Source organism: Scyliorhinus torazame, chromosome 27 (genome assembly GCF_047496885.1).
Source record: "Scyliorhinus torazame isolate Kashiwa2021f chromosome 27, sScyTor2.1, whole genome shotgun sequence".
NCBI lineage: Eukaryota > Metazoa > Chordata > Chondrichthyes > Carcharhiniformes > Scyliorhinidae > Scyliorhinus > Scyliorhinus torazame.
Genome location: NC_092733.1, coordinates 17,054,576 through 17,080,494, shown reverse-complemented (window position 1 = coordinate 17,080,494; position 25,919 = coordinate 17,054,576). Strand labels below are relative to the sequence as shown.

Sequence of the window (25,919 nt, the reverse complement as noted above, 5' to 3'; positions counted from 1 at the left end):
CTAAAGGTAAACTTGCAGGTTGAGTCCGTAATTAAGAAAGCAAATGCAATGTTGTCATTCATCTCAAGAGGCTTGGAATATAAAAGCAGGGATGTACTTCTGAAGCTTTATAAAGCATTAGTTAGGCCCCATTTAGAATACTGTGAGCAATTTTGGGCCCCACACCTCAGGAAGGACATACTGGCACTGGAGCGGGTCCAGCGGAGATTCACACGGATGATCCCAGGAATGGTAGGCCTAACATACGATGAACGTCTGAGGATCCTGGGATTATATTCATTGGAGTTTAGGAGGTTGAGGGGAGATCTAATAGAAACTTACAAGATAATGAATGGCTTAGATAGGGTGGATGTAGGGAAGTTGTTTCCATTAACAGGGGAGACTAGGACCCGGGGGCACAGCCTTAGAATAAAAGGGAGTCACTTTAGAACAGAGATTAGGAGAAATTTCTTCAGCCAGAGAGTGGTGGGTCTGTGGAATTCATTGCCACAGAGGGCGGTGGAGGCCGGGACATTGAGTGTCTTTAAGACAGAAGTTGATAAATTCTTGATTTCTCGAGGAACTAAGGGCTATGGAGAGAGAGCGGGTAAATGGAGTTGAAATCAGCCATGATTGAATGGCGGAGTGGACTCGATGGGCCGAATGGCCTTACTTCCACTCCTATGTCTTATGGTCTTATGGTCTAAAGGAGTCTTCTGTGGAAAGGTTTAGCAGGTTGGGGCCTACACTCACCGGAGTTTAGAAGAATGAGAGGTGGTCTTACTGAGTTCCTGAGAGGGGATTGAGAGGGTGGATGCTGAAAGGATGTATCCCCTCGTGGGGAAATCTAGAACTAGGCAGCAGAATGTAAAGATAAGGGGACTCCCATTTAAGGCAGAGATGAGGAGGAATTCCTTCTCGGAGAAGGCCACTCGTCTTCGCAATTCTCTACCCAGGAGAGAGGCAGAATTAGGCAGATTTTCGGATCAACAAGGGAGCTGAGAGTTATGGGCGACAGGCAGGAAAGTGGAGTTAAGGCCACAATCAGATTGGCCATGATCTTATTGAACAGCGGGGCAGGTTCAAGCGGCTGAATGGCCCAGTCCTCTTCCTTGTGTACTCTCATTCTGCCGACATGTAAACCCCACGCTTATACCTACACCTCCCTCATACTGTCCCTATCCTGCCATACTCTCCTCTTTTGTTTTAGAATCTCTACAGTGCAGTAGGAGGCCATTCGGCCCATCGAGTCTGCATCGGCCCTCCGAAAGAGCACCCTACCTAGGCCAAAAGCGAACCTTTTGGACCCTAAGGGGCAATTTGGATATGGCTAATCCACCTAACCGGCACATCTTTGGACTGTGGGAGGAAACCGGAGCACCCGGAGGAAACCCACGCAGGCACGGGGAGAACGTGCAGACTCCGCACAGACAGTGACCCCCCAGGCCGGAATGGAACCCGGGTCCCTGGTGCTGTGAGGGCAGTGCTGACCAATGTGCCAACTTGCCCCTTCTTCTCGCAGTCTTCCTCCTTCACTCATCAATACGACGCTTTTTAATTCCAGATCTATTAGTTAAACCATCGCAGGAAGTGAGCTCGGGTCCTCGGACCAGTAACGTCGCCGCCACCCCACATTAGCGATTTGCTGAAACCCGCGGTAATTCAACGCAAGGCAGTGAAAGAAGCTTTAAAACACGGGTAAGAGTCTCCAAAGCGAACGGGTCTACTTACTCTGTGACACTCTCACGAGCTCCGAAACACTAAAAACCCCAGACGTAATAAAACAGTCCTGGAAGTTCAAATGTCCTAATTGGGGGGAAAAAAAGGAGAGAGAAGTCATTGGAAAATGAATCAAACAGGACCACGCTGAAAAGACGTTGCCTCCTGCAAACAGTATTTACTAAATATAAACTCTCTCTCTGTCAGGGTCGCACCAGGCACATGCAGTGGAGTTTGGAGTGCGATATCTCGCTGTGTCCCAGGGATTGACACGGCCCAGTGAGGAACAAACACTCAGTCACAATAACGAATCACATTGAGACAGCGTCTTAATCAGAGGAAATATCCATCACTCGAGAGGAAGAGATAAGAAAACAAATGGCAGAAAATCAAAGGAGATATTCTGATGGGAGTAGTTAGGAACATCTCTTTGGAGGAGGGGTGGGATAGGAAGGGAAGAGAGCTTCGCTGGGGGGGGGGGGGGGGTGGAATTCCAGGGTTTAGGACCGATCACAGAACTGTCCGTGGGGCAGAAGGAGGCCCTTCGAGTCTGCACCAGCTCTCCAAACGAGCGCCATGTCTCAGTATCATTCCCCTGGCTTTTCCCCCTTGTACTCCCTGCACTGTTCAAGCAATCACCTAATCCCCTCTTGAAAGCTTTGCTTGGAACTGCCCCCGCCAACGGTTCCAGACAGCGCAGTCCAGACCCCAACCACTCGTTGTGTGAAAAGGTCTTTTCTCGACTCATTGCCAGCCGATGGCATGGCCACCAACCATGAAGCCAAGGAAGCGTGGATCATAATGGATTGAGTCATCGCGGCTCACCAACCCACAGCTAGGGATACATTTGGCATCAGTAGTGTTTGGTAGTGGGCAGGCACAGATGCAGTCAGACAGGAGTCCTGCTCCTAACCTCTACCTCATGACCTCAATTCGAACTTGCGAATTTGCAGATATCGGGTGAGCATCAGACTGGGCGACGATGTGAAGGTTCCTCTTGCAATTTGGTCCCGGGCCAATACCCTATTATATGCCACCATTTAATGGGCGGGCCCTTGCTTCCGAAGAACCAAACTGAAGCCATATCTGATGACTGTGCCACAGAGCAAAGAGTGTACCTTTACAACACCGAGCTGCAAACTGGAAATGATATGTGATACCACTGTACACTCCGAACCTCCTTGAATTGGCCTGGCAACACTCTGTGGTTAAGGCTAAACGATGTAATCAAACTTATCATGTGGCATTAAATTACACAGAAGCGAAAGGGTCAGAATAACAACAGAGCCCAGAATTCTCACTACTCCCTCACAGCATTGTAACAGCAGTCCTTTGAGAACCTTACACTGGTCCCGTCGAGTTTAATCTCACGGCAGCAACTTGAGTTAACGCAGATAACGGAAGGAACAGCAGAAATGTGTGGCATTTATTCCCAGTTTGAGATGCAGGACTGCCAATCAAGTCAGGTTGTACAACCGCCCTCCACAGCGCCCCCCCCCCCCCCCCACCCCTCCACCCTCCCTCTGGGGTTGATTCGCACACGTCTGACTGAAGCAATTCTCAAATCCCCCTTCCCAGGGCAAAGGAAAATTGCCACAAAGGACATCAGTTGCGCTGATAAGACGCATGCCTTGCATCGGACTAATTGCCACGTCAAATAACTTTGCCACCAACTTGCTCCTGTCAAGGGGTTGTCCGTCACTCTGCAATATGAAGAGAAGGAAGACATCCCTTTGAAAATCACAGCCCAGCGCAGGCAAGCAGGTGAACTGAGTTTCCATATATGTTATGGCAAAGGAATTCGCCACAGATTCTGCCGCAGCTGTGATTTCCACTTTGAGAACCTCCGTGTCCAGCCCAGTTAGAAATATGAACAAATAAAATGCGCTGGGTTGAAGCGCTGAGGCCACCGGGAAGTGGGCTGGATGGTATTCGGCCATTCATTTGGTCTAAATTACAGTGCTGTTTGCGGGATCTTGCTGTGCGCGCATTGGCTGCCGCATTTCCTACATTGCAACAGTGATGGCACTTCAAGGGTACTTGATTGGCCGTAAGGCGCTTTGGGACATCCAGAGAGTGTGACAGGTGCTATATAAATGCAAACCTGTCTATTTAGACTCCCACTTACAACATGGCAGGCTACCTGAGGATCTCTACCCTAGTGCCCGGGAATGAGCGGAGAGAATTAGGACAGGTGGGGGAACTTGGGGTGGGCGTGAGTGGAGAAAAAGGAGCAAAGCTTTGGAATGTCTCTGTTTGAATAACGTCACCTTGTATCGACACGCGGCGTAGAATTCCCAATCTCCCATTCTTTAGGCTGTTTCATTGGCAAGCCAGCCAGTCCTCCGCCAAATGTATGGAGGGAGATCAGAGGGAACCCCAATGGGAATTTTACTCTTGTGCCTTCAATATGGGGACATGGCCGATGGCAGTCATTCCGGCTGGAGGGAAGGAGATGGACAGCGCGCCAAGAGAAAATATAGGAGGCGTTCAAGTGAACTTGGCCAAAGAGGAGGGGTTGTCTGAAGGAAGCGAGGAAGAGGCAGTGGGAGAGGTTCAGATCCCTGAAGGCAGTGGTGGAACACGACATGGGAGCAGGAGTAGGCCATTCAGCCCATCGAGCCTTGCTCCTATTTTGCTATTCTTCACAAATTAAATCCAGACTGTTTAAATGATGGATGGAGACTCAATGGAAATGGGACACTAGTTTACTGAGAGCTGGGGAGAAGTTTGTTCCAATCTAATTGAAGGTCGGAGCTGGCAATATGGTCAATTTTGCTGCATTTGAGAAACCCTGGCATGGTCAAGAGTGTGGCAGGTTCTAAGGAGCAGAGCGAGAGAAGGAGAATGAAGATGTAAATCGTAAGAGAGATAAAAGTGAAGAGCCAACACTTAGCGAGGGGGTGAATGAAGAGCCAACACTTAGCGAGGGGGAAAATAAAGAAGCAACAGTTACTGAAAGAGAGAAGAAGACACCTAGAGATGGAAAATGAAGATGCAACACTAAAGAGAGGGAGAAAGAAGAAGTAACACCTTGAGAGAGAGTGATTGAAGAAGCAACACTTAGAGAGAGAGAGAAAGAAGCAGCGACACTGAGAGAGGGAGAATGAACACTTAGAGAGAGGGGGAACAAAGACGCCCCATTTAGTCTATCAACTGAAGTTTCTCCTCTCTGGGACCATTCTAGTAAATCTTCTCCACTCCCTCTCCAATGCCTTAGCATCCTTCGCAAAGCGTGGAGGTCAGGATTAGAAAGAAAGACTTGCCCATGTATAACTTCTTTCAGGGTTGTCCCTGAGAACATTGTCGCCAATGAAATGCTTCTGGAAGGGCAGTCACTGTTGGAATGTAGGCAACAGGTGTGGCAACCAACTTGTGCAAAACAAGCTCCCACACACAGAAATGCGGTGACAACCAGATCATTTGTTTTTCTTCAAATGATGTTGATTGAGGATTGAATGTTGATGAACCTCTCCCACTGCCTCTTCCTCCCTTCCTTCAGACAGCGGGTGAGAACAGAGAGAAGCTACTGAGAGCATCGCCTGTGGAGGGAGACAGACAAAGTTAATGTTTCAGATCTGTGCCCTTTCATCGTGTTCTGAAACATTGGGCTTGATTTTCAATTTGTTTCCCAAATAATTTCCAGGTCCCAGCTCCAGTGTTGCTCCACACAATGCAATCTTCATCCGCTAATGCCCTATTTCTTATATTCATTCAAGGGATATGGGTGGGCGTCGCTGGCTGGGAGGGGCAATTAAGAGTCAGCCACATTGCTGTGGGTCAGGAGTCACATGTAGGCCAGACCGGGTAAGGGCGGCAGATTTCCTTCCCGGAAGGGGACGGGTTTTTACAATAATTTCACGGTCATTATTAAACTTTTTATTCATAGAATCATAGAATTTACAGTGCAGAAGGAGGCCATTCGGCCCATCGAGTCTGCACCGGCTCTTTGAAAGAGTACCCTACCCAAGCCCGCAGCTCCACCCTATCCCCATAACCCAGTAACCCCACCCAACACTAAGGGCAATTTTGGACACTAAGGGCAATTTGGCATGGCCAATCCACCTAACCTGCACATCTTTGGACTGTAGGAGGAAACCGGAGCACCCGGAGGAAACCCACGCAGACACGAGGAGAACATGCAGACTCCGCACAGACAGTGACCCAAGCCGGGAATCGAACCTGGGACCCTTCTTCATTGAATTCACCACCTGCCTTGGAGGGATTCGAACCGAGAGCATCACCCTGGGTCTCGGGATTGTTAGTCCAGTGACAATACCAGTACGCCACCACCTCCCCTTGTAGAGCTGAAGGTGAACATGGTGCCCAGTTAGTGGCTCCGAGCTCTGTCGGTAGATAGAAGATAGGTGGTCAGAGAATTGGCCAACCAGTCAGTTACCTGTACTGTGCTTCACCTCACAGTGGAAGTTCTTTGGCAAAAATATACTCCTGTTGGAATATATTTCCAATACATATTGGAATATGTACGTCTTGCATTGGACCTGAAAGCTGTGTACTATAACCAGACTGCTCGGCGATTTGAAAAATCACCCCCTGGTCCTCCCTAACCTGATAGAAACCTCCTCAAGAAGCTCACCAAGCCGTTAATTGGAAGGGAATGGGTTACCATTCCCTCTCCTAACCCTCCCTCTGAAAACTCCATCGCACTCCAAAACGGTTGGACTTCCGTCACAAACTCCAGGAACACAATTTGCAGCGTGCCCCTCCCTTTGTTCGCTCCCCCCTCCCGCCCCCTCACCCTCCGCCCTCCGCCACCCCACCCCCTGAAATTGAAAATCCAGCCCCTCAACTCGAACTCTCCACCCACGCTGCCTGACGCCCCGAATATTTACGGCACATTCTGCTTATAAACCGGGGAGAACTCCCCCTGCTCTCAATTCGAACACGTGCCGCATGATCTGGCATTGCATGCCCACCCCGGAGGGCAGATGGGGCCCCGGTTTAAGGCCTCATCGGAAAGATAGCACATCTGGCAGTGAAGCACCCCCTCGGTGGACTTTCCTGCTCCCGTCTCCGAGGTTGGGCTTGAACTCAGGAACCTCTGACTCTTGAATGTTGTCTCTCGAACACCAAGTGCAGGAAAGCCTCAGCCAGTCGGGCAGAGGGAACCAGAGTTGACGTGTTCTCTTCTCCAGACCCTTCCGACTCAGGATCGGACACAACTCCAGCTGAGATCTAACCAGTGATTATGGGAAGGATGTAAAATCCGCTAGGAAAACGCAGTGCACCTTTCCTCAGCTCCATTCACAGGAGCTAAACAACAATTCAAGAACGATACCAGAGACGGCTTCAGACTACGAAAGGTTATAATAAGTTGAGCAATGATACTGTCTGTGCGGAGTCTGCACGTTCTCCCCGTGTCTGCGTGTGTTTCCTCTGGGCGCTCCGGTTTCCTCCCACAAGTCTCGAAAGACGTGCTCGTCAGGTGAATTGGACATTCTGAATTCTCCCTCGGTGTACCCGAACAGGCGCCGGAGTGTGGCGACTAGGGGCTTTTCACAGTAACTTCGTTGCAGTGTTAATGTAAGCCTACTTGTGACGATAAAGATTATTATTATTACAAGGAATATATCCAGCCAGAGTTGGCAATCCTCTGTATTGAAAGGGAATAGATTTTAAATAATTCCCCCCCCCCCCCCCCCCCCCCCCCGCCTCACAGGCGGAGCATTCCTTTTGCGTATCTTCGCGCACATTTTGTTTCCTTCATTAACATTGGGTAAGTGTTGGAAGGATTCCCAGGATGATTGTCCATTGTTGGACCCCATCATGAACACTCCCTCGGTAGCCAACGGGTCCTGGCGTAGGGGGCACGGACCCCGGAGTTTCTGGGCCGGAGGAGGAGCTGAGCAAAACTGTTTCATGCGGAAGGTGATCAAAATGTGGAATTCCCTGGCAGTCTTTGTCGTGGGAGGCCGAATCCCTGAATTATTTCCCAAGCAGCTTAGACAGTTGCTTGACAGAAAACAACATTAAAGGGCGTGGGAAACTGGATTAAACTCGGAGGCTCGTGGGGGGGGAAATGTATTGGGCAAGGGGCATTACTGACGGAGGAAAGGCCGACTGGGGAAGTTAAGGAGTTTCCCAACCTTCAGGCGTTGGAAGAGAGTTCGAACATGAGGCGATGGCCGGAATCCGGGTCAATTTTCCCGCCAGCAGTTTTGTAGCGGAGTGAAGGGGGGGGAGTCGGTTATAATGGGAAATCTATTGACAGTCGGCGGGAAGATAGAATCCCGTCTCCTGGGAACGCCACGCGTCCAGGTGGCACGCGGCTGAGGGACGGGAGAATCCCGCCGGATGTGCGATCCGTATTCAACTCTGTGCATTTCAATCAAAGCAAGATACCACGGGTGCTGGAAATCCGCAATAAAAACAGAAAACGCCAGGAAAACTCGTCAGGTCGGGAAGCACCTGTAGGGAGAGAAACACGGAGTTGGCGTTTCAGGTCTGTACCACTCTTTTTCAGAGTAAGAAGCAAAACGTTAACCCTGTTTAGTCTCTCTCTCTCTCTCGACAGATGCTGCCAGACCTGACGAGTTTTCCCGACACTTCCTGGTTTTTTTTCCTGAGCATTTCAATGTGAGTTGGTGATCAGCCGCGGTCGAGCAGCCCATCAGAAGAAGCAGGTGGCAACTGCCCCCTAGAACGATCCGGCCGCCAACCAGTACTCCTCTGCAAGAGTATGTTGGTGTGCAGCTGGCAAATGGCCGAAGACATGTGTGTGTGTGTAAGTGTGTGTGTGTAAGTGTGTGTAAGTAAGTGTATGTAAGTGTGTGTGAGTGTAAATGTGTGGAAGTGTGTGTAATTGTGTGTGTAAGTGTGTGTGTGTAAGTGTGTGTAATTGTGTATGTGCGAAAGTGTGTGTGTGTGTGTAATGTGTGTAAGTGTGTGTGTGTAAGTGAGTGTATGTGTGAGTGTGTGTGTGAGTGTGTGTGTAAGTGTGTGTGTGTATGTGTGTGTAAGTGTGTGTCTGTCTGTGTGTGTGTCTGTATGTGTGTAAGTGCGTGTGTGTCTGTGTGTGTCTTTGTGTGTGTGTGTGTATATGTGTGTAAGCATGTGTGTGTATAAATGTGTGTGTGTAAGTGTGTGTACGTGTGTGTTTAAGTGTGTGTATCTGTGTGTAAGTGTGTGTGTTTAAGTGTGTGTGTGTAAGAGTGTGTGCGTAATTGTGTGTGTTTAAGTGTGTGTGTCTGTGTGTAAGTATGTGTGTGTTTAAGCGTGTGTGTGTAAGTGTGTGTGTGGGTATGTGTGTGTGTGTATGTGTGTGTTTTTATCTGTGTGTGTGTATGTGTGTGTGGGTATGTGTGTATGTGTGTGTGTGTTTTTATCTGTGTGTGTGTATGTGTGTGTGTAAGTGTGTATATGTGTGTATAAATGTGTGTGTGTGTAAGTGTGTATAAGTGTGTGTACATATGTGTGTAAGTGTGTGTGTGTATAAGTGTGTGTATGTGGGCGGTTGTGTAAGTGTGTATAAATGTGTGTGTGCATAAGTGTGTATAGGTTTGTGTGTGTAAGTGCGTGTGTGTGTGTAAGTGCGTGTGTGTGTGTAAGTGTGTGTGTATGTGTGTAAGTGTGTGTGTATGTGTGTAAGTGAGTATAAGTGTGTGTGTGTAAGTGTGCGTTTGGGTATAAGTGTGTGTGTGTAAGTGTGTGTGTATGTAAGTGTGTGTGTAAGTGTGTATAGGTTTGTGTGTGTAAGTGCGTGTTTGTGTATAAGTGTGTGTGTGTAAGTGTGTGTGTATGTGTGTAAGTGAGTATAAGTGTGTGTGTGTAAGTGTGCGTTTGGGTATAAGTGTGTGTGTGTAAGTGTGTGTGTGTGCATGTATGTGTGTAAGTGTGTGTAAGTGTGTATAAGTGTGTGTAAGTGTGTGTGTGTGTGTGCTGCATGTCAGCAGTGAGATTTTTTGGCCAGGAAAGGAGGACAATGAGTGTGGAACTGGTCAGAGAGGTTGCAATTCTGTCACCTTCCTCTCAGGTAACAGCAAGCCCTGCCTCACGCACGTTTCCAGTGCAGGACACCGCTTAGCCATCAGGTATGTGCCGGTTCTCCGAAAGTCAATTCCATTCTCTCTTTCTTGATAATTCTTCTGCTATGAGCATTTCACCCCATCCCTTTGAAAAGCTATAATGAATTTCGCATCCACCCGGTTCTGCTGAAGTGTTCCACACCCCAACGACCCTCTGCATGAATCAGGAGTGTCTACACATCCTCCCCATTCATATCAGCATCTCATCGACAACACCTACCTTGTGCTGAAATCTGCATTGCACCTAGTTACAGAAGCTGCGAACCACTACAAGAACACCAATGCTGGTTATGCCATTGTGGGCATGAGTCACAGGGTGTGTTAGAGTGTGAGCGTGATCATGTGCAAGTACGGCAGCAGTGTTTTGAGTCTGCACGTGTGTGCACGCCGAAGATATGTGTGGGCAGTGGGTTTACGGGTGTGAGTATGTGAGCTGTGTTTGATGTCTATTGTGTAGTATGCGTATGCATGTGTGTGTGCATGTGTGTGTATGTGGGTGCACATGTGTGTGTGTGTGCATGTTTCTGTATGAATGGGTTCAGTGAGTGTACACACAGATGTGTATGTTTGTGGCAGTATAGCTGCGTGCATGTAACCTGTGTGTGCAAGAATAGGGGTATTTGTGTGTATTCTGAGCACAGTTATGTGTGGAAGTGTGCGTCTGTGTAGGAGTGTGCAAGGGTATGTTTGTGCAGGTTTGGCTAGTGTATGTGTACCAGTCTACATGGGTGTGGAGGAGAGTAGGCATGTGAGTGTAGATATATGTGTGTAAGTGTGTGAGCATAAGTTTGTGTATGTGCATGTAGGCATGTTGCTGTGGGTACAGGTGTGTGTGGGCATGTCAGTGTATGGGGTTGTATGTGTGGAGGAGTGTAGGTGTGCACAGGTGCACGTAGGTGTGTGCAGGCGTGTGGGACGACCGCGTGTTTACACTGCCTATCAGCAGATGCCGTAATCACAGTTCTCCAACAATGTATTTTTACTTCACAATTGTTAAAACAGAGATGAATGCTGACAGCCCTATGTACCCCTCCGTTTCGAAATCTGCCAGGGCGCAGTGTGTGGCTGTGGTCCGATAACAGCTCCCCGTGCCAACGAGGTGGCATGTTGATCGGACAGGAACCAAGCTCTACCGGTAGTATCAGCATCATCGCTGCGCACAGCGTTATCCTGTCGATGTTTTACTGTGTCCACAACGTGCTGACTATTTATAGAGAGAGATACACATTCGCCTCCATGGATTACTTCCAAGTATACTGTGCTGAACAGACACTACAAGGTTACAGAGCTCAGCTCAGTTTCCCTGTGGATCCCCATAGGTTTCCATGGAGGTTAGGAATGCAGCAGATGGCTTTATTGGGGAGGGGTGGGGGGAGGAGGGGGGGGTGCACATGGACTAGGTTTGAATCAACAGTACAATCTTAGCAGATCTTACATATTTCTATACTCAACACGCAGACGGATTTAAAGGGGCCTCACCTTTGATTCTGCCACTCTGTCCCCTTGCTTCGCTCTAAGACATGGGCCTGAATTTTCCAATCGCACGTCTCCCACTGAGCTGGGCGGATGCAGGGAGTCAGGAAGCTAAGTATATCCCAAGCTCTCATTTAGGGTTTATCCACTGACATAGCAACCAAACCTTTTTTCAAAAGCTCACAAAATTCAAACAGGACCATCCAGCGAGTGTGAAAATTAAGGACAAAGCTGGGTTTTTTGGACCTGAATTCCTCTACCTAACTGACTAGCCTTCTCCAGCCCTACAGCCCTCCCAGACCTCACAGCGCCAGAGACCTGAGTTCAATTCTGGGGGTGACTATCTGCGTGAGGTGTTTGCACTTTCTCCCCGTGTCTGCGTGGGTTTCCTCCGGGTGCTCCGGTTTCCTCTCACAGTCCAAAGATGTGCAGGTTAGGTGGATTAAATCCATGCCCCCTCGCCAAACAGTGGAAGCAATTTACCTCGGTTGGGCTCCTCAAATCTCCGCATAGTTTTGAACTCTTCTGCCGGGTCGCGTCTCAAACCTTCTTCGTCCTGGCCAAGTTTAGAGAAGGTGCACAAAAGATTCGCGAGAATAGTTTTCAGGGGCGAGGGCGACATAGCTCACGTGGGTAAATTGGAGAAGGGGGTGCGGTATTATCATAAATGTAAGAACTGCAAGGGTTAATGAAATGTCTAGATCAGCCACTAGAGGGAGCTAGAGTTTCAAGTATATAAGACATTGATGCCAAGCCTTGTGGGGAGAGAAGTGAAGGAGATAGCTAGAGTACAGACTGAAGGAAAGATAGTGTTACTGAGAGCAGATCATAGTTTATAATAGTGTAAAGATTAGTTGTAGGTGAGTGTAGATTATATGTTAATTATCAACTGCGCATTATTTAGGAGTACGTGTCGAATTCAAATTGGTAGTGTTAATACATTTATAGCTTTGTTCAAGTTAAAGCTATTTTGTGGTCTTTGTGAACATTACGCCAACCATCCTGAATTTAGCAACACAAAGGACACCATAGGGATGGGTTACCCTCCTTAGCGAAGGTTGCCAGGCGATTTATAAGAACTAGGAGCAGGAGTAGGCCATCTGGCCCCTCGAGCCTGCTCCACCATTCAATGTGATCATGGCTGATCTTTTGTGGACTCAGCTCCACTTTCCGGCCCGAACACCATAACCCTTAATCCCTTTACTCCTCAAAAAAATTATCTATCTTTATCTTAAAAACATTTAATGAAGGAGCCTCAACTGCTTCACTGGGCAAATAATTCCATAGATTCACAACCCTTTGGGTGAAGAAGTGTTCAAAATCAGGAGGGGTCTGGACAGAGTCGACAGAGAAAACCACTTCCCATGGGCTGGGGTGGGGGTGGGGGGGGTGGGGGGAGAACAAGACGATACACAGGGTGCTTAGCACAGGAACGATGGATGAATGGCCTCCTGTGCTGCAGCTATAATTACATGTAAACATGCGAATTAGGAACAGGAGAAGGCCACTCGGCCCCTCGGGCCATTCGATAAGGCCGTGGCTAATCTGATTGTAACCTCAACCCCCATTCCTGCCGACCCCCGTTAACCTTTCACCCCCCTCGTCAATCAAGAATCTATCCATCTCAGCCTTAAAAATATTCGATGACTCTGCTCCCGCTGCCTTTTGAGGAAGAGTTCCAGAGACTCACCCCCCTCTGAGAGACAATAGATTTCTCCTCATCTCCATGTTAAATGAGCTATCCCTTATTTTTAAAACGTGAACCCGAGTTCTAGATTCTCCCACAAGAGGAACGATCCTCCCCACACCCACCCTGTCAATACCCCTCAGGATCTTAAAGGTTTCAATCAAGTTGCCGCTCACTCTTTAGAACTCGAGCGTATACAAACCCAGCCTGTCCAATGAGATTTAATAGAGGTATTCAAAATTATGAGTGGTCGGGACAGAATAGATCGGGATGAACTGTTCCCATTGGTGACGATCCCAACATCCTGGGGGTTACCATTGGCCAGAAGCTGAACTGCATTCATCATGAAAATACTGTGGCTACAGGAGCTGGGTGTAATGCGGTGATTAACTCACCTCCTGACTCTCCAAAGCCTGTCCACCATCTACCCGGCTCGAGTCAGGAGTGTGATGGAATACTCCCCACTTGCCTGGATGAGCGCAGCTCCAACAACACTCGAGAAGCTCGACACCATCCAGGACAAAGCAGCCCCGCTTGCCTGGCATCCCTTCCACAAACATTCAAACCCTCCACCACCGACGCACAGTGGCAGCCGTGTGTACCACCTACAAGATGCACTGCGGCGACTCACCAAGGATCCTTCGACAACACTCTCCAAACCCACGATCACTAGGGGCCGGTTTAGCACACTGGGCTCAATAGCTGACTTTTAAAGCAGACCAAGGCAGACTAGCAGCACGGTTCAATTCCCGTACCAGCCTCCCTGAAAAGGCGCTGGAATGTGGCGACTAGGGGCTTTTCACAGTAACTTCATTGAAGCCTACTTGTGACAATAAGCGATTTTCATTTCATTTCACTACCATCTGGAAGGAGAAAGGCAGCAGATACATAGGAACCCCACCACCTGGACAGTCAGACAGTCAGCCGAGGCCGGAATTGAACCCGGGTCCCTGGCCCTGTGAGGCAGCAGTGCTAACCACTATGCCGCCCACAATGGACAATGATATTCGAACCAATGCTTTGCACAGATCCAGATCTACCATTCTGGATTTTTCATCTGTAGGAGTGGTGGTACTTTGGTACAAAAGAAAACTGCTTTGCAATGGCTGAGTTATAAATCTACAAGAACAGAATAGAGCGGGGTTGCTTCAAAACTATAGTGGCATTGATTTTACACAGGCTCGAGCTTATCAGATATAAGAACAATGAAGAGATTAATATTCCCAAGTTTGGACACACACTGTGAACACCAGACTTTATACTGTTATTCTTCTTTCAATCCTTTTATAAAGTGGTACTTATTTTTTTCAAAAAAAACCTATTGAATGCAACGTAAATAATTACTTACTTTCATCCCGCCTTATTCATTTACTCTTTTATTTTTCTATTAAAAATATCTTTCCATTGATTATACTTTATTTTAAGTCGTGAGGGCAGAGTGCCCTTGACCGAACCTGTCCCCCATTCATTCTGCATTGTTTCAGGGTCAGAGTGCTGATGGATGGGATAATGAAGTCGTTTGGGTTGTCCCTGGATCCCGCACTGCCCCGGGGAGATCAAGGTCGCCAACGAGAGAGGCTCTCGATGGGCTCTTTGGGCCTCTGGTCGGGGAGTTTCTCCCGGTTTCACGTTCCACCGCCGCGGGGGTGCGGGCGCCAACCTCGGACCCAAACCTGCAGCGGGGGCTGGGCTCGTTCAGGGTCTCCCGGAAGTGTTCCGTCCACCCTGCCTCCTGCTCTCTCCACTCCCACCCACCTCTTTGCCCTCGACTGGTACCAGGGTGTTGCTTCTAGCACCCTCAACAGCACTGTGGGAAGAGCTGCACCACATGGACTTTAACAGTTCACGGAGATATCTCACCACCATCTTCTCAAGGGCAATAAATGCTTGTCTGGCCAGTGACGCCACCCATGAAATAATTGATAAAAACTCTTGGATGATCCTGCGTAGTGTCTTGGGGGTTCTCACAATTTGTGACTCTCTGTCTCTTCACTCCATCCATCCTTCTTTGTCTCCTCTTCAGCTCCCCTTCACAGCTTTATCCAGTCTTCTGTACTCCTCATCGCCTTCTGGTCTTTGCTCAATATTCTTTCCCTGGTCCCTCTTGATCTTCGCCAGCTTTCTGCCATCAATGAACTTCAACGTTGGGTGAGCAATCCATCGTTCATCGTTGGTTCCTCTCCTCCATCCAATGTCCTCCTCCATCTCCATTCTCCTCAATCCTTCTTTTGAAGATGTCTCGACATTGCTCGACGTCAGAGGTGCTTCAAATCTGTTGAAGGGTCTGGCCGGACACTGTTCGACAGGCCCTTGGTCCTTTAGATTCTCCGTTGCAAATGGCCTTTGTGAGTATGTGGATGCTGCCCTCCTCTCAGCTTCAGGTGCACGGCAGCACAAGTGGCTAGCACTGTGGCTTCACAGCGCCAGGGTCCCAGGTTCGATTCCCTGCTGGGTCACTGTCTGTGCGGAGTCTGCACGTTCTCCCCCGCGTGTGCGTGGGTTTCCTCCGGGTGCTCCGGTTTCCTCCCACAGTCCAAAGACGTACAGGTTAGGTGGATTGACCATGATAAATTGCCCTTAGTGACCAAAAAAAAAGTTTAGGAGGGGTTATTGGGTTACGGGGATAGGGTGGAAGTGAGCGCTTAAGTGGGGCGGTGCAGACTCGATGGGCCGAATGGCCTCCTTCTGCACTTTATGTTCTATATTCCATGTATGATCTTGCCTGACACAAGGTGGCACATGGCCTGATCCTACAACAGCACCTTGGCATGTCGGAATATCCTCCATCTGCTGCTGATGCATTATACAGTCGATCTCATCCAGGGTGTCACCATCCGGAATACCGCCATATCTTTTTTGTGGATGTCCTTATGGGCCTGAAGAATAACAAGGCAGCGGGGTCCGACGAGATCTTGTAACTTGGCAAGGATACCGTCAAAAGAATGCTCACGGGTCTGTGCAACAAGACCTGGTCACCAGAGGGACATCCCAGATGACTGGAGGCGAGGAGTAATTGTCAAGCTACCAGAGAAAGGAAAGCCCAGCGACTTTCTCACGCTCCTCCCCGCGTCGGCGTGGATTTCCTCCGGGCGTTCCGGTTTTCTCCCACAGTCCAAAGACGTACAGGTTAGGTGGATTGACCATGATAAATTGCCCTTAGTGACCAAAAAAAAAGTTTAGGAGGGGTTATTGGGTTACGGGGATAGGGTGGAAGTGAGCGCTTAAGTGGGGCGGTGCAGACTCGATGGGCCGAATGGCCTCCTTCTGCACTTTATGTTCTATATTCCATGTATGATCTTGCCTGACACAAGGTGGCACATGGCCTGATCCTACAACAGCACCTTGGCATGTCGGAATATCCTCCATCTGCTGCTGATGCATTATACAGTCGATCTCATCCAGGGTGTCACCATCCGGAATACCGCCATATCTTTTTTGTGGATGTCCTTATGGGCCTGAAGAATAACAAGGCAGCGGGGTCCGACGAGATCTTGTAACTTGGCAAGGATACCGTCAAAAGAATGCTCACGGGTCTGTGCAACAAGACCTGGTCACCAGAGGGACATCCCAGATGACTGGAGGCGAGGAGTAATTGTCAAGCTACCAGAGAAAGGAAAGCCCAGCGACTTTCTCACGCTCCTCCCCGCGTCGGCGTGGATTTCCTCCGGGCGTTCCGGTTTTCTCCCACAGTCCAAAGATGTGCAGGTTAGGTGGATTGGCCACGCTAAATTGCCCCTCAGTGTCCAAAGGGTAGGGTTAGGGGGGTAGGGCGGGGGCGTGGGCCTCGGTAGGGTGCTCTTTCGGAGGATCGGTGCAGACTCAATGGGCCGAATGGCCTCCTTCTGCACTGTAAAGATTCGATGATTCCACGACTGCGACAACCAAGGGATGTAACACTGCTGTCATTACCTGGCAAGGCCGTCAGTACAGTGCCCCTCAATAGATTGAAAGTAGAGCCAGGTGTATACTTGGTGAAGATCAGTTTCCAGGGTGGCGGATCGAGGTGCGAGCAGATCTTTCACTCAGGAACGCCATCGGCAGAGACTAAAGCATCAGGAGCGACACGTTAAGAACGTCATCGGATTTCGAGAAGGCTTTTGATATCACCCATCAGCAGTCACACTGGTACGTCGCAAGACAGTCTGGCATCCCGGAGCAGTACAGTGACATCTTCAGAGCCTTATACTGTGACTCAGCTGCTGCGTCACAACCAGCCTGGGCGCCACGGACTCCTTCAACATCGCTACACAATTATGCAAAGGCTGCATCCTCTCCTCATTCCTGTTCCTCTTGGTCATTGACGGCATCATGAGGAAGGCGAAGATCTGGGCAGACCTCGGCAACACCACCGGTTGACGAACCTGGATTCCACCCGCGGCATCGCCTTGCCGGCCGCAGAATCACGCGCGCTCCCAGACGTGACCGCCAGCCTTGAGAGTAGCGATGCCAAAGTTGGTCCCTGCGCCAAAGGAACAAGGCAACAACGGCCAGACAGCAACAAGGGCCTCCCAGCGGGTAAGGGGGCACCGGGGATGTCGGGCATCTCCAGGGAGGGTGATGTGGAGATCGGCGTCAGCACGCGAATCGGCAACGCAGCCTTGGGTCTTCCAGCGGCAGCACACAGTCTGCAAATCCAACTCCATCATCGGCGTCCATGAAGCTGGGACTCTACATGGCCATGGTAATACCAATCCCAATCTATGCCAGCGAGACATGGAAGAGAACAGCAAAGGGGTCAGGTAACTTGAACGTCTCCCGTTGATAATGACAGGACAAACCCCTCGTCTCGCCATAGTGGCAGCAGAAAAAGAAATCAGGGCTGGCCAAGGAGGATCTGGTGAAGCGCATTTAAGGAGGACCATCAGGAGAACATTTAAAGATGACCGTCAGGATCAGGACAGCGCCTGGGCTGGGGCGAAAGAGGCTGCGATGGGCCGCTGGCAGAGTCTTGTTGCCCACTGCGACGAGGAACTAAGTAAGTCGCAAAAGAGGACCAAATTTCTGAGGCTCTAGTAGACCATCAAAATGGCAACATTGTGGGTTGCCAGCTCGAGGTGAATTTGGTCCTGACCGTTGTCCGTTAAACTGCCCCACTCCCACACTGCTGCCATTGATCACCTGGCAAGCCCAAGCCCATTGTTGCAACACCCTGCCGTTCCACGGCCAATCGGAAGGCAAATAGACTCTTCCCTATTCAACTGGGTGATGCCTCGCCCACTTTGTTTTTCCATGTTTGCTGCTGCTATTGCTCCCTATCATCTTAATGCTGCATTTTCTCACTGCAGTATCCTGCTTACCTCCCCGGAGACTCTCAAGCCAATCTTGGGAAAATAGAATGAAGGAGGTGCAGAGATGGAGCAGACAGGAGGAACCCGTTTCCCCTTGGCAGAGTTCAAACGGCAGGGGTCATAAATTCAAGCCAAGTGGCAGAAGGCTCAGAGGGGACATGGGGGTGGTGGGTGTCTGGAATTCGCTGCCCGAGTTGGTGGTGGAGACAGAGACCCTAAACTCTTTTAAAACGTACCTGGTCCTGCACCTTAAGTGCTGTAAGATGCGGGGCTATGGGCCGTGTGCAGGAAGATGGGTGGGGGAGGGGGGAGGGGTTATCGACACTGTCTCCTTAAGAGGGAAACAATCTCCTTTAGTTCAGCCACTGCGAAGCCGAGTCTCATAGCATCCGTCACAAAAGTGGCTGTTGGCTTTACAGGCCGGCTTCCTGTTGTTGCCGTATTGTTCCTGTCCATTCTTTTGTCCTCCGCTTCTTATTTGAGGTACCAATTTCTAGCCACTATGTTTTGAAGCTAAAGAGTCCCACTTTTCTCTCGGCCTTTTCTTATAGCTCAGTCCCGAGAAGAAGGGGGCGTCATTCTGGTGGCCGCAAGTACGTTCAGCTGACTGATACCATTAAAGATACAAAAAAAAAAGACTTGCATTTACCGAGCGCCTTTCACAACCCTGTAACATTCCAAAAGCGCTTCACAGCCAATGTCTACTTCCTCACGTGCGGCGGTCGTTGTGACGTCCCAGATGTAGGCAGCCCAATTTACGCACAGCAAGCTCCCACAAACACCAACAGACCAAAGGGCTGGCTGGCCTGTACTGGGTGCCGGCTGATGGATAAATATTTGTTAGGAAACTGGGGAGGACCCCCCCTTGCTCTTCTTCAAGTAACACGATGGGGTCCTTCGGGGTAAGCCCAGAGTGGTCAGGGTACCCCTGTGCAACACGCTGACGCCCGCCAATGGGGAAGTGGCCCTTTCATTTGTGTCATTGAAGTCTACGATTGAGTGCTACGCAAATGTCCTGGAGTCGTTACGGCACGGACGGAGGCCATTCGGCCCATCGAGGGCGGCACGGTGGCTCGGTGGTTAGCACTGCTGCCTCACAGCGCCGGGGACCCGGGTTCGATTCCGCCCTCGGGGGGGCCTCCACCACTTTAGGAAGAGTGCGAAGGTGCGGAGGAGATTTACCGGGGCCAGCTCACAGGGACGACAGATTCGGGCTCCAAGGTTCGGTTGGAGAAGGTGAGATCGGAGCAAGGGTGACGGAGGGGACGTTTGACAGAGGGGCATAAGGATATGACAGGTGCGGCCAAGGCAGATGGAGAGAAGCTGATCCCATTAGTTGATGGCTAAAGGCCTGAGGGGGCACAGATTGAAGAATTGGGACAGAAGATACACTGGGGGGGGAGGAAAATGTACAGACAGACGTTTCCAGCAACGAATGGTAATGACCCGGGATCCACGCACTGTGAGGTTGGTGGACACGAGGTGATCAAATTGGATAGGCACTTGAGGGAAATATTGCCGGGTCGTAGGGATAGATAGAGTGGGGGGGAGGTGTGACTGAGTGGATTGTTGAGCAGAGCACAGGCATGGGCTGGATGGCCACCTTCTGTGCCGTAACTACTCTATGGCATGTCTATCCTCCCAACGTCCCCCCTTCCTGAGCCAATCGGAAGCTGAGTAGCCAAACGGAAAGGGGACAAATAACTGTGTCGTCCCATCCCCACACCCGCTATTCTCATGCCGACTAAACAAATGTATTGCCAGGAACATTTTTTTTTTTGAGGACACAAAGTTTTGGGGGGAATGCCCCTCTGATTATTTTTCTCCCGCCCCCATCACTCGTAGCGCAGGCCAGGCGATTGGCCTTTGGTTCCTGGAGACTTCCCGACCAATCCTGGAGGGCCGGCAAACCCGAGACAACGGTCACATAGTTGACCGGCGCAGGAAGCCTGGACTTAGGCGCCCAGAAGAACTGCCGCGTTAACCGAGTGCTGACTGTCGCCCTGTGGAGATGGCCCTCACCCGGGCTGGTTTAGCACAGGGCTAAATCGCTGGCTTTGAAAGCAGACCCAGGCAGGCCAGCAGCACGCTTCAATTCCCGTACCAGCCTCCCCGAACAGGCGGCGGAATGTGGCGACTAGGGGCTTTTCACGGCAACTTCATTTGAAGCCTACTTGTGACAATATACGATTTTCATTTCATTTCAGAAGGGGACGCAGTACAGAAGGGAAGGCGGAGCAGAGAGAGAGAGCGAGAGTGCAAGAAAGCCAAATGAAAATGAGAGGTGAAATGGAAAACAATAGTTTTGTGAAACAATGAAAAAAGAAATCACGGGTAATAATTAAAATGCACCGGGCACTGGATGGCGAGGCCAGAAATTGACTTACTGGCTGGCAGCCCACAGGATAATAAACACCTTGAGTGTTCGTCAGCGCTAAATCTACCTTCTGAAGATTGGATTAAGCAACCATGTGTCTTTGTAATTCCCTCTTTAAACCTCTCCATTGCTCTTACCTCCATTGAGGCATTCCTTAACACCGATCACCCCCCGGCCAATCCTTTGCTGGCTTCTTCCAATACCTCCCTCGGTGGCTCAATGCTAGCAACCTATTCGATTACAGCCCCCTGAAGCACCTGAGGGTGCTTTAGAACATTGCAGGCGCTATAGAAGTGCAAATCGCTGTTGTTTGCGAGTTGTCACTGATAACGAGCGGTGTGTCAATCCCTCAGTCAGGTCACACTCACTGCCTCTCCGAAACCTGCAATTACCCCGCGCTACACATCAAAGCACCACAAGAGGGCAAACGGCCATCAGGTCGTTTTAATTTGCGTTCTTGAGGCCGAAGATTGCACATTACACTAAAGTGCTTGGCTGTTGTTCTGGGCAACCTCCATTTAAAAGCTCATTTAGATAAAACAGATAAGAATTGGTTGGCAGTCTCGAGTCCCTTTGTACAGGCCTTTGTTGACCCCGGCTAAGTGGGACAATACTTCAGTCACAAACCCTTCCAAAAAAAATGTTTTACTCTTCACGCGCTAACGACGAAGGCATCGCCGTTCAGCATTGTTTAACCCTCTTCCCTCTGCACCCGGTTTACAATTCTTCAAGCTGACCCTGCGGTGTCTTTGGAGACTAGAGAAGCTAGAATTCGACGCTTTTGAGAAGAGAAGGACTCAGGGTGGGGGGGCGGGGGACTTGGTGGAGATGCTATAAATTATCAGGAGTTTTTTTATGGGGAGAAACCACTTCTTTTGGCGCAGATTTGAGAGGATTGACAAAATAACCCAGGGAGGCAAATGCATTGAGGAATGTTTTTCTTTCGCTACGGCGAGGTCGTTGTAGGCAGTGGCCGGATGGGCCGAATGGCCTCTCTCCATGCATGATTCTATGATCAGGGGACAGGAAAGGGGAGAGATCTTTGGTGAAGCATTGTGCATAGCACAAATGCTTCACAGCGCCAGGGTCCCAGGTTCGATTCCGGCTTGGATCACTGTCTGTGCGGAGTCTGCACATCCTCCCCGCGTGTGCGTGGGTTTCCTCCGGGTGCTCCGGTTTCCTCCCACAGTCCAAAGATGTGCGGGTTAGGTGGATTGGCCATGCTAAATTGCCCATAGTGTCCAAAATTGCCCTTGGTGTAGGGTGGGGTTACTGGGTTGTGGGGATAGGGTGGAGGTGTGGACCTTGGGTAGGGTGCTCTTTCCAAGAGCCGGTGCAGACTCGATGGGCTGAATGGCCTCCTTCTGCACTGTAAATTCTATGATATCTATGACATCTTTGCTGATGGTGGGGAGGCGAGACCTATGGGGGGAGGCTGAAGCCGAGCGATCCGGTGGGCAAGAATATGAAGGCCAGATCTCTGCTAACACCGCTGGAGATTGGGAATTGTGGTGTGGGGGGGGGGGGGGGAGAGATATTCCCACAGTGCATTATTATTGGAAGAGTAAGGGCGGCAGGGTGGTGCAGCGGTTAGTACTGCGGCCACACGGCACCGAGGACCCGGGTTCGACCCCAGTCCCGGGTCACTGTCCGTGTGGAGTTTGCACATTCTCTCCGTGTCCATGTGGGTCTCGCCCCCACAACCCAATAAAGATGCGCAGGCTAGGTGGATTGGCCATGCTAAATTGCTCCTTAATTGGGAAGAAAAGAATGGGGGTACTCTGTCCTTTTTGTAATAACTGGAAGAGACAACATTTTGTACAGACCTTGCATTTGGAAGAGGTCAGCAAAAAGGAAATTGAAAAGAAGGACAAGGGATATGGAGTAAATTACTTGGGAGTTGGGGTCTTTGCAAGATGAAGCAGTTTGGAAAGCTTTCGGATTAATCGGCATGGCCGAGAAGTCCACTATTCGCCCGAATTTGTTCCCTCTGAAGGATTTGCGAACCTGGATAGTCGATGGTCGAGTCCATGACAAAGAGGATTATAAGATGAAAGGGCTGGGATGCCACACAGCACTAAGCACCGTCAGGATTGGATCGCCCATTGATTCCCGGTCTTTGAGAAGCGTCACGGGCAATTTGGGTCCAGGTTACTTTCGGGAGTCATGGTGCGTATCGGGCCGATTAAGATGTCGCCGGTGTCGGAAATGCAGGTACGGCTGTCGACAGCGATACTACTGTTGTTTTGTCAACTCGGCCTCAATCATGCCTTCATGGAGCCGACCATATCAGCTTATGCCTTGCAGGTAGGGCAGGACTTATCGGCAGATTGTACAGCAAAGTCAACAAAGTTTATTTACAAGGTCTATTTGTAAGAAATAATCTCCATGAACTGCAGCAAACAGAAGCAACGTGTCAGATTAATCGCAGTCACTCCCGGCAGGGGATCTCCGGGAGTCGCTGATGAGACAATTATTCCCATCATGTCCTCTCGATAGGTTTTTAATCAGTGGGGAAATGAAGGGTTACGGAGATAAGGCGGGAAAGTGGGTAAGTGTCAGCCATGATTTTATTAAATGGCGGAACAGGCTCGAAGGGCTGAATGGCCTCCTCCTGGTGCTATTTCGTTACGGTCGCTTACTGGAAATGAAGGTGTCGCCCACGTACAGTCTTGTGACTGAGTTTTATTTTTCGATTTCTTTCAAGACTTTTAGTTACAAAAAAAAAGATTGGGAACATCGGTGGTTTGACGAGTCAATTGGACACGAGTGACTTCTAATAGAATCGTAGAAGCACTAAAGTGCAGGAGAAGTCCATTCGGCCCATCGATTCTACACCGACCCTCCAAAAGAGCATCCTGCCTAAGCCCACTTCCCCCCACCTATCCCTGTAACCCCACCTAACCTTTGGGGAGGTGGTGGCATAGTGGTATTGTCACTGGGTGAGTATTCCAGAGACCCAGAGTACTCTGGGTTCAAATCCCGCCACTGCAGATGGTGAAATTTGAATTCAATAAACATCTGGAATTAAAAGAGTCTAACGGCGACCATGAAACCATTGTCGATTGTCCTAAAAACCCATCTGGTTCACTAATGTCCTTTCGGGAAGGAAATCTGCCGCCTTACCCGGTCTGGCCTACATGTGACTCCAGACCCCACAGCAATGCGGATGACTCTTAACTGCCCCTCAAGGGATGGGCAATACATGGCTGGTACAGCCTGCAATGCCCACCTCCCGTGAACGAATTTTAAAAAACGCTAAAGGACAATTTAGCATGACCAATGCCCCCTAACCTGCACATCTTTGGGCTGTGGGAGGAAACCGGAGCACCCGGAGGAAACCCACGCAGACACGGGGAGAACGTGAAAAGTCCACGCAGGCAGCCGCCCGAGACGGAATTGAACCCGGGCCCCTGGTGCTGTGAGGCAGCAGTGCTAACCACCATGCTACCGTGCCGCTCCATTAGGTTGGAGGTCGATGTTTTAGTTGATCATTGATGGAAGTGTGGCGGTGGGGCAGGTAGGAGGTGAAAGGTGGCCCAAAGTGGCCTCCAGGAACGTGACCAAGCATAGCCGGTGACCCCACCCAGAACACCGTGGATGACCCATTGGCATCAAAAGTCAAATTTCCTCAGCCCGGCAGGCTATTAATATCGACTAGGCCTTACTCGGCCCAAATCCAGGACATCAGGGTCAAACAATCGAATAAGCAGCATTAAATCCTGACCCACAGGCATTCCAAGGACAAACATTCCATGACTTGGACAACAATGGGACCGATTGTGAATTGAAAAGGATTTATTTTGTTTTTGTTCACCGGACGGGGACGGGACTGACAAGAGCAACAATTGCTGCCCAACCTTAGTGCCCATGAGAGGCCATCTTGAATCCCACAGAGTGGGTTGCTGGGCCATTTCCGAGGGCAACCATAACTGCGTGAATTGCCGCGGACCTGGAGTCACGCACAGTCCGGGTAAGGACAGCAGGTTTTCTCCCCCGAGGGGCATGAATGAACCAGGTTGGTTTTTACACTATTTCATGGGCACTCCGACTGCTATCGTGTTTCTAATTCCTGATTTATTTAAATTTTAATTAAATTAACTTCAGTTCAGAAGCTGCCACGGTGGGATTCGAACTCATGTCCAGTTACTATTGCAGTGACATAACCACAAGGCTACTATACGGGCTATTTGATCGCATTCTGCCTGGACAACATTCAACCCTCCTCTCAACTAGATATTTGGCTGGCTGGTGTTTTTTTTAAACAAGAATTGGCAGTCACAGCGTTCTCTCAGTGGGAGCGTACTGTGTTGACCCGTGGGCATTGACATTCTCTGAACGTCCACTTCCCGAGTTATTGCTAATTTTGTCATTCCAGCCTTTAGTTCCGGCATCACCGTTTAACTGAAATGGTCTCGATGTGCCCACATCCGCCGGGTCGGAGGATCGCCGGGGGAGGGGGGTGGCGTGAACCCCGCCCCGCCGCTCCAACGCCGGCTGCCGAATTCTCCGGCGGCGGTTTTCGGGCGGGGGCAGGGATCACGCGGCGCCGGTCGAGGGCCGTTGGCAGGGCCGCCCCCCGGCAATTCTCCGGGCTCCGATGGGCCGAGCGGCGGGACCTGGCTTGTAGGTATACTAGGTGAGTTCTCGGGGGGGGGGGGGGGGGGTGGGCAGGGGGATCCGGCCCCCCGGGGGGGGGGGGGGGTGGCCTGGCCCGCGATCAGGGCCCAACGATCTGCGGGCGGGCCTGTACCGCAGGGGCACTCTTTCCTTCCGCGCCGGCCTCTGTAGGGCTCCGCCATGGCTGGCGTGGAGAAGAACCCCCCTGCGCATGCGCCAACCCTTCGGCGCCGATTGGCACGGCGCCAACCCCTCCGGCGCCGGCCTAGCTCCTGGAAGTGTGGAGGATTCCGCACCTTCCGGTCGGCCCGACGCCGGAGTGTTTCGTTGCTCTCTTGGCTCCGGTATCGGGCAGTCCAGCCAGTTGCGGGAGAATCTCCCCCCATGTCTTTAAACAGCCTGGTCGTGCTGCACCCAATCTCCTTTACCCCAGTGTAAGTATTCCGTATCCTCGCCCTCCAACAGGCTCATAGGGCTGAATAATACAGAGTGTAGGAACACAGTTCTGGAGAACAGAAAGATCCCAAGGCTCCTTCACATCTGGAGCAGGGCAGGACAGCTCTAGCCTCTGTGCATTTGGAGTGTTGGTCACTGACAAATGAGCTGTACCGGGAACTACCATCCATCGAGATGCTTTCACAACTGCAGCACATTCCAGACAATTCAGTGCATTCGAAGTGTAGTCACGTTTCCATCGATTTACGCACAGCAAGCTCCCGGCAGTTCTCCCC

General features: G+C 50.4%; 1 protein-coding gene across 5 annotated transcripts in view; it reads right to left on the bottom strand.

Annotated features, from left to right (window-relative positions):
• nfixb (nuclear factor I/Xb) overlaps window positions 1-25,919 on the bottom strand; it is a 602,733-nt gene that overhangs the window by 297,200 nt on the left and 279,614 nt on the right. For all 5 annotated transcript variants that reach the window (XM_072491035.1, XM_072491032.1, XM_072491034.1 and 2 more), the window contains one exon: window positions 1,711-1,785. In XM_072491035.1, coding sequence (XP_072347136.1) covers window positions 1,711-1,785 — 75 coding nt within the window. The remainder of the gene's footprint in view (window positions 1-1,710; window positions 1,786-25,919) is intronic.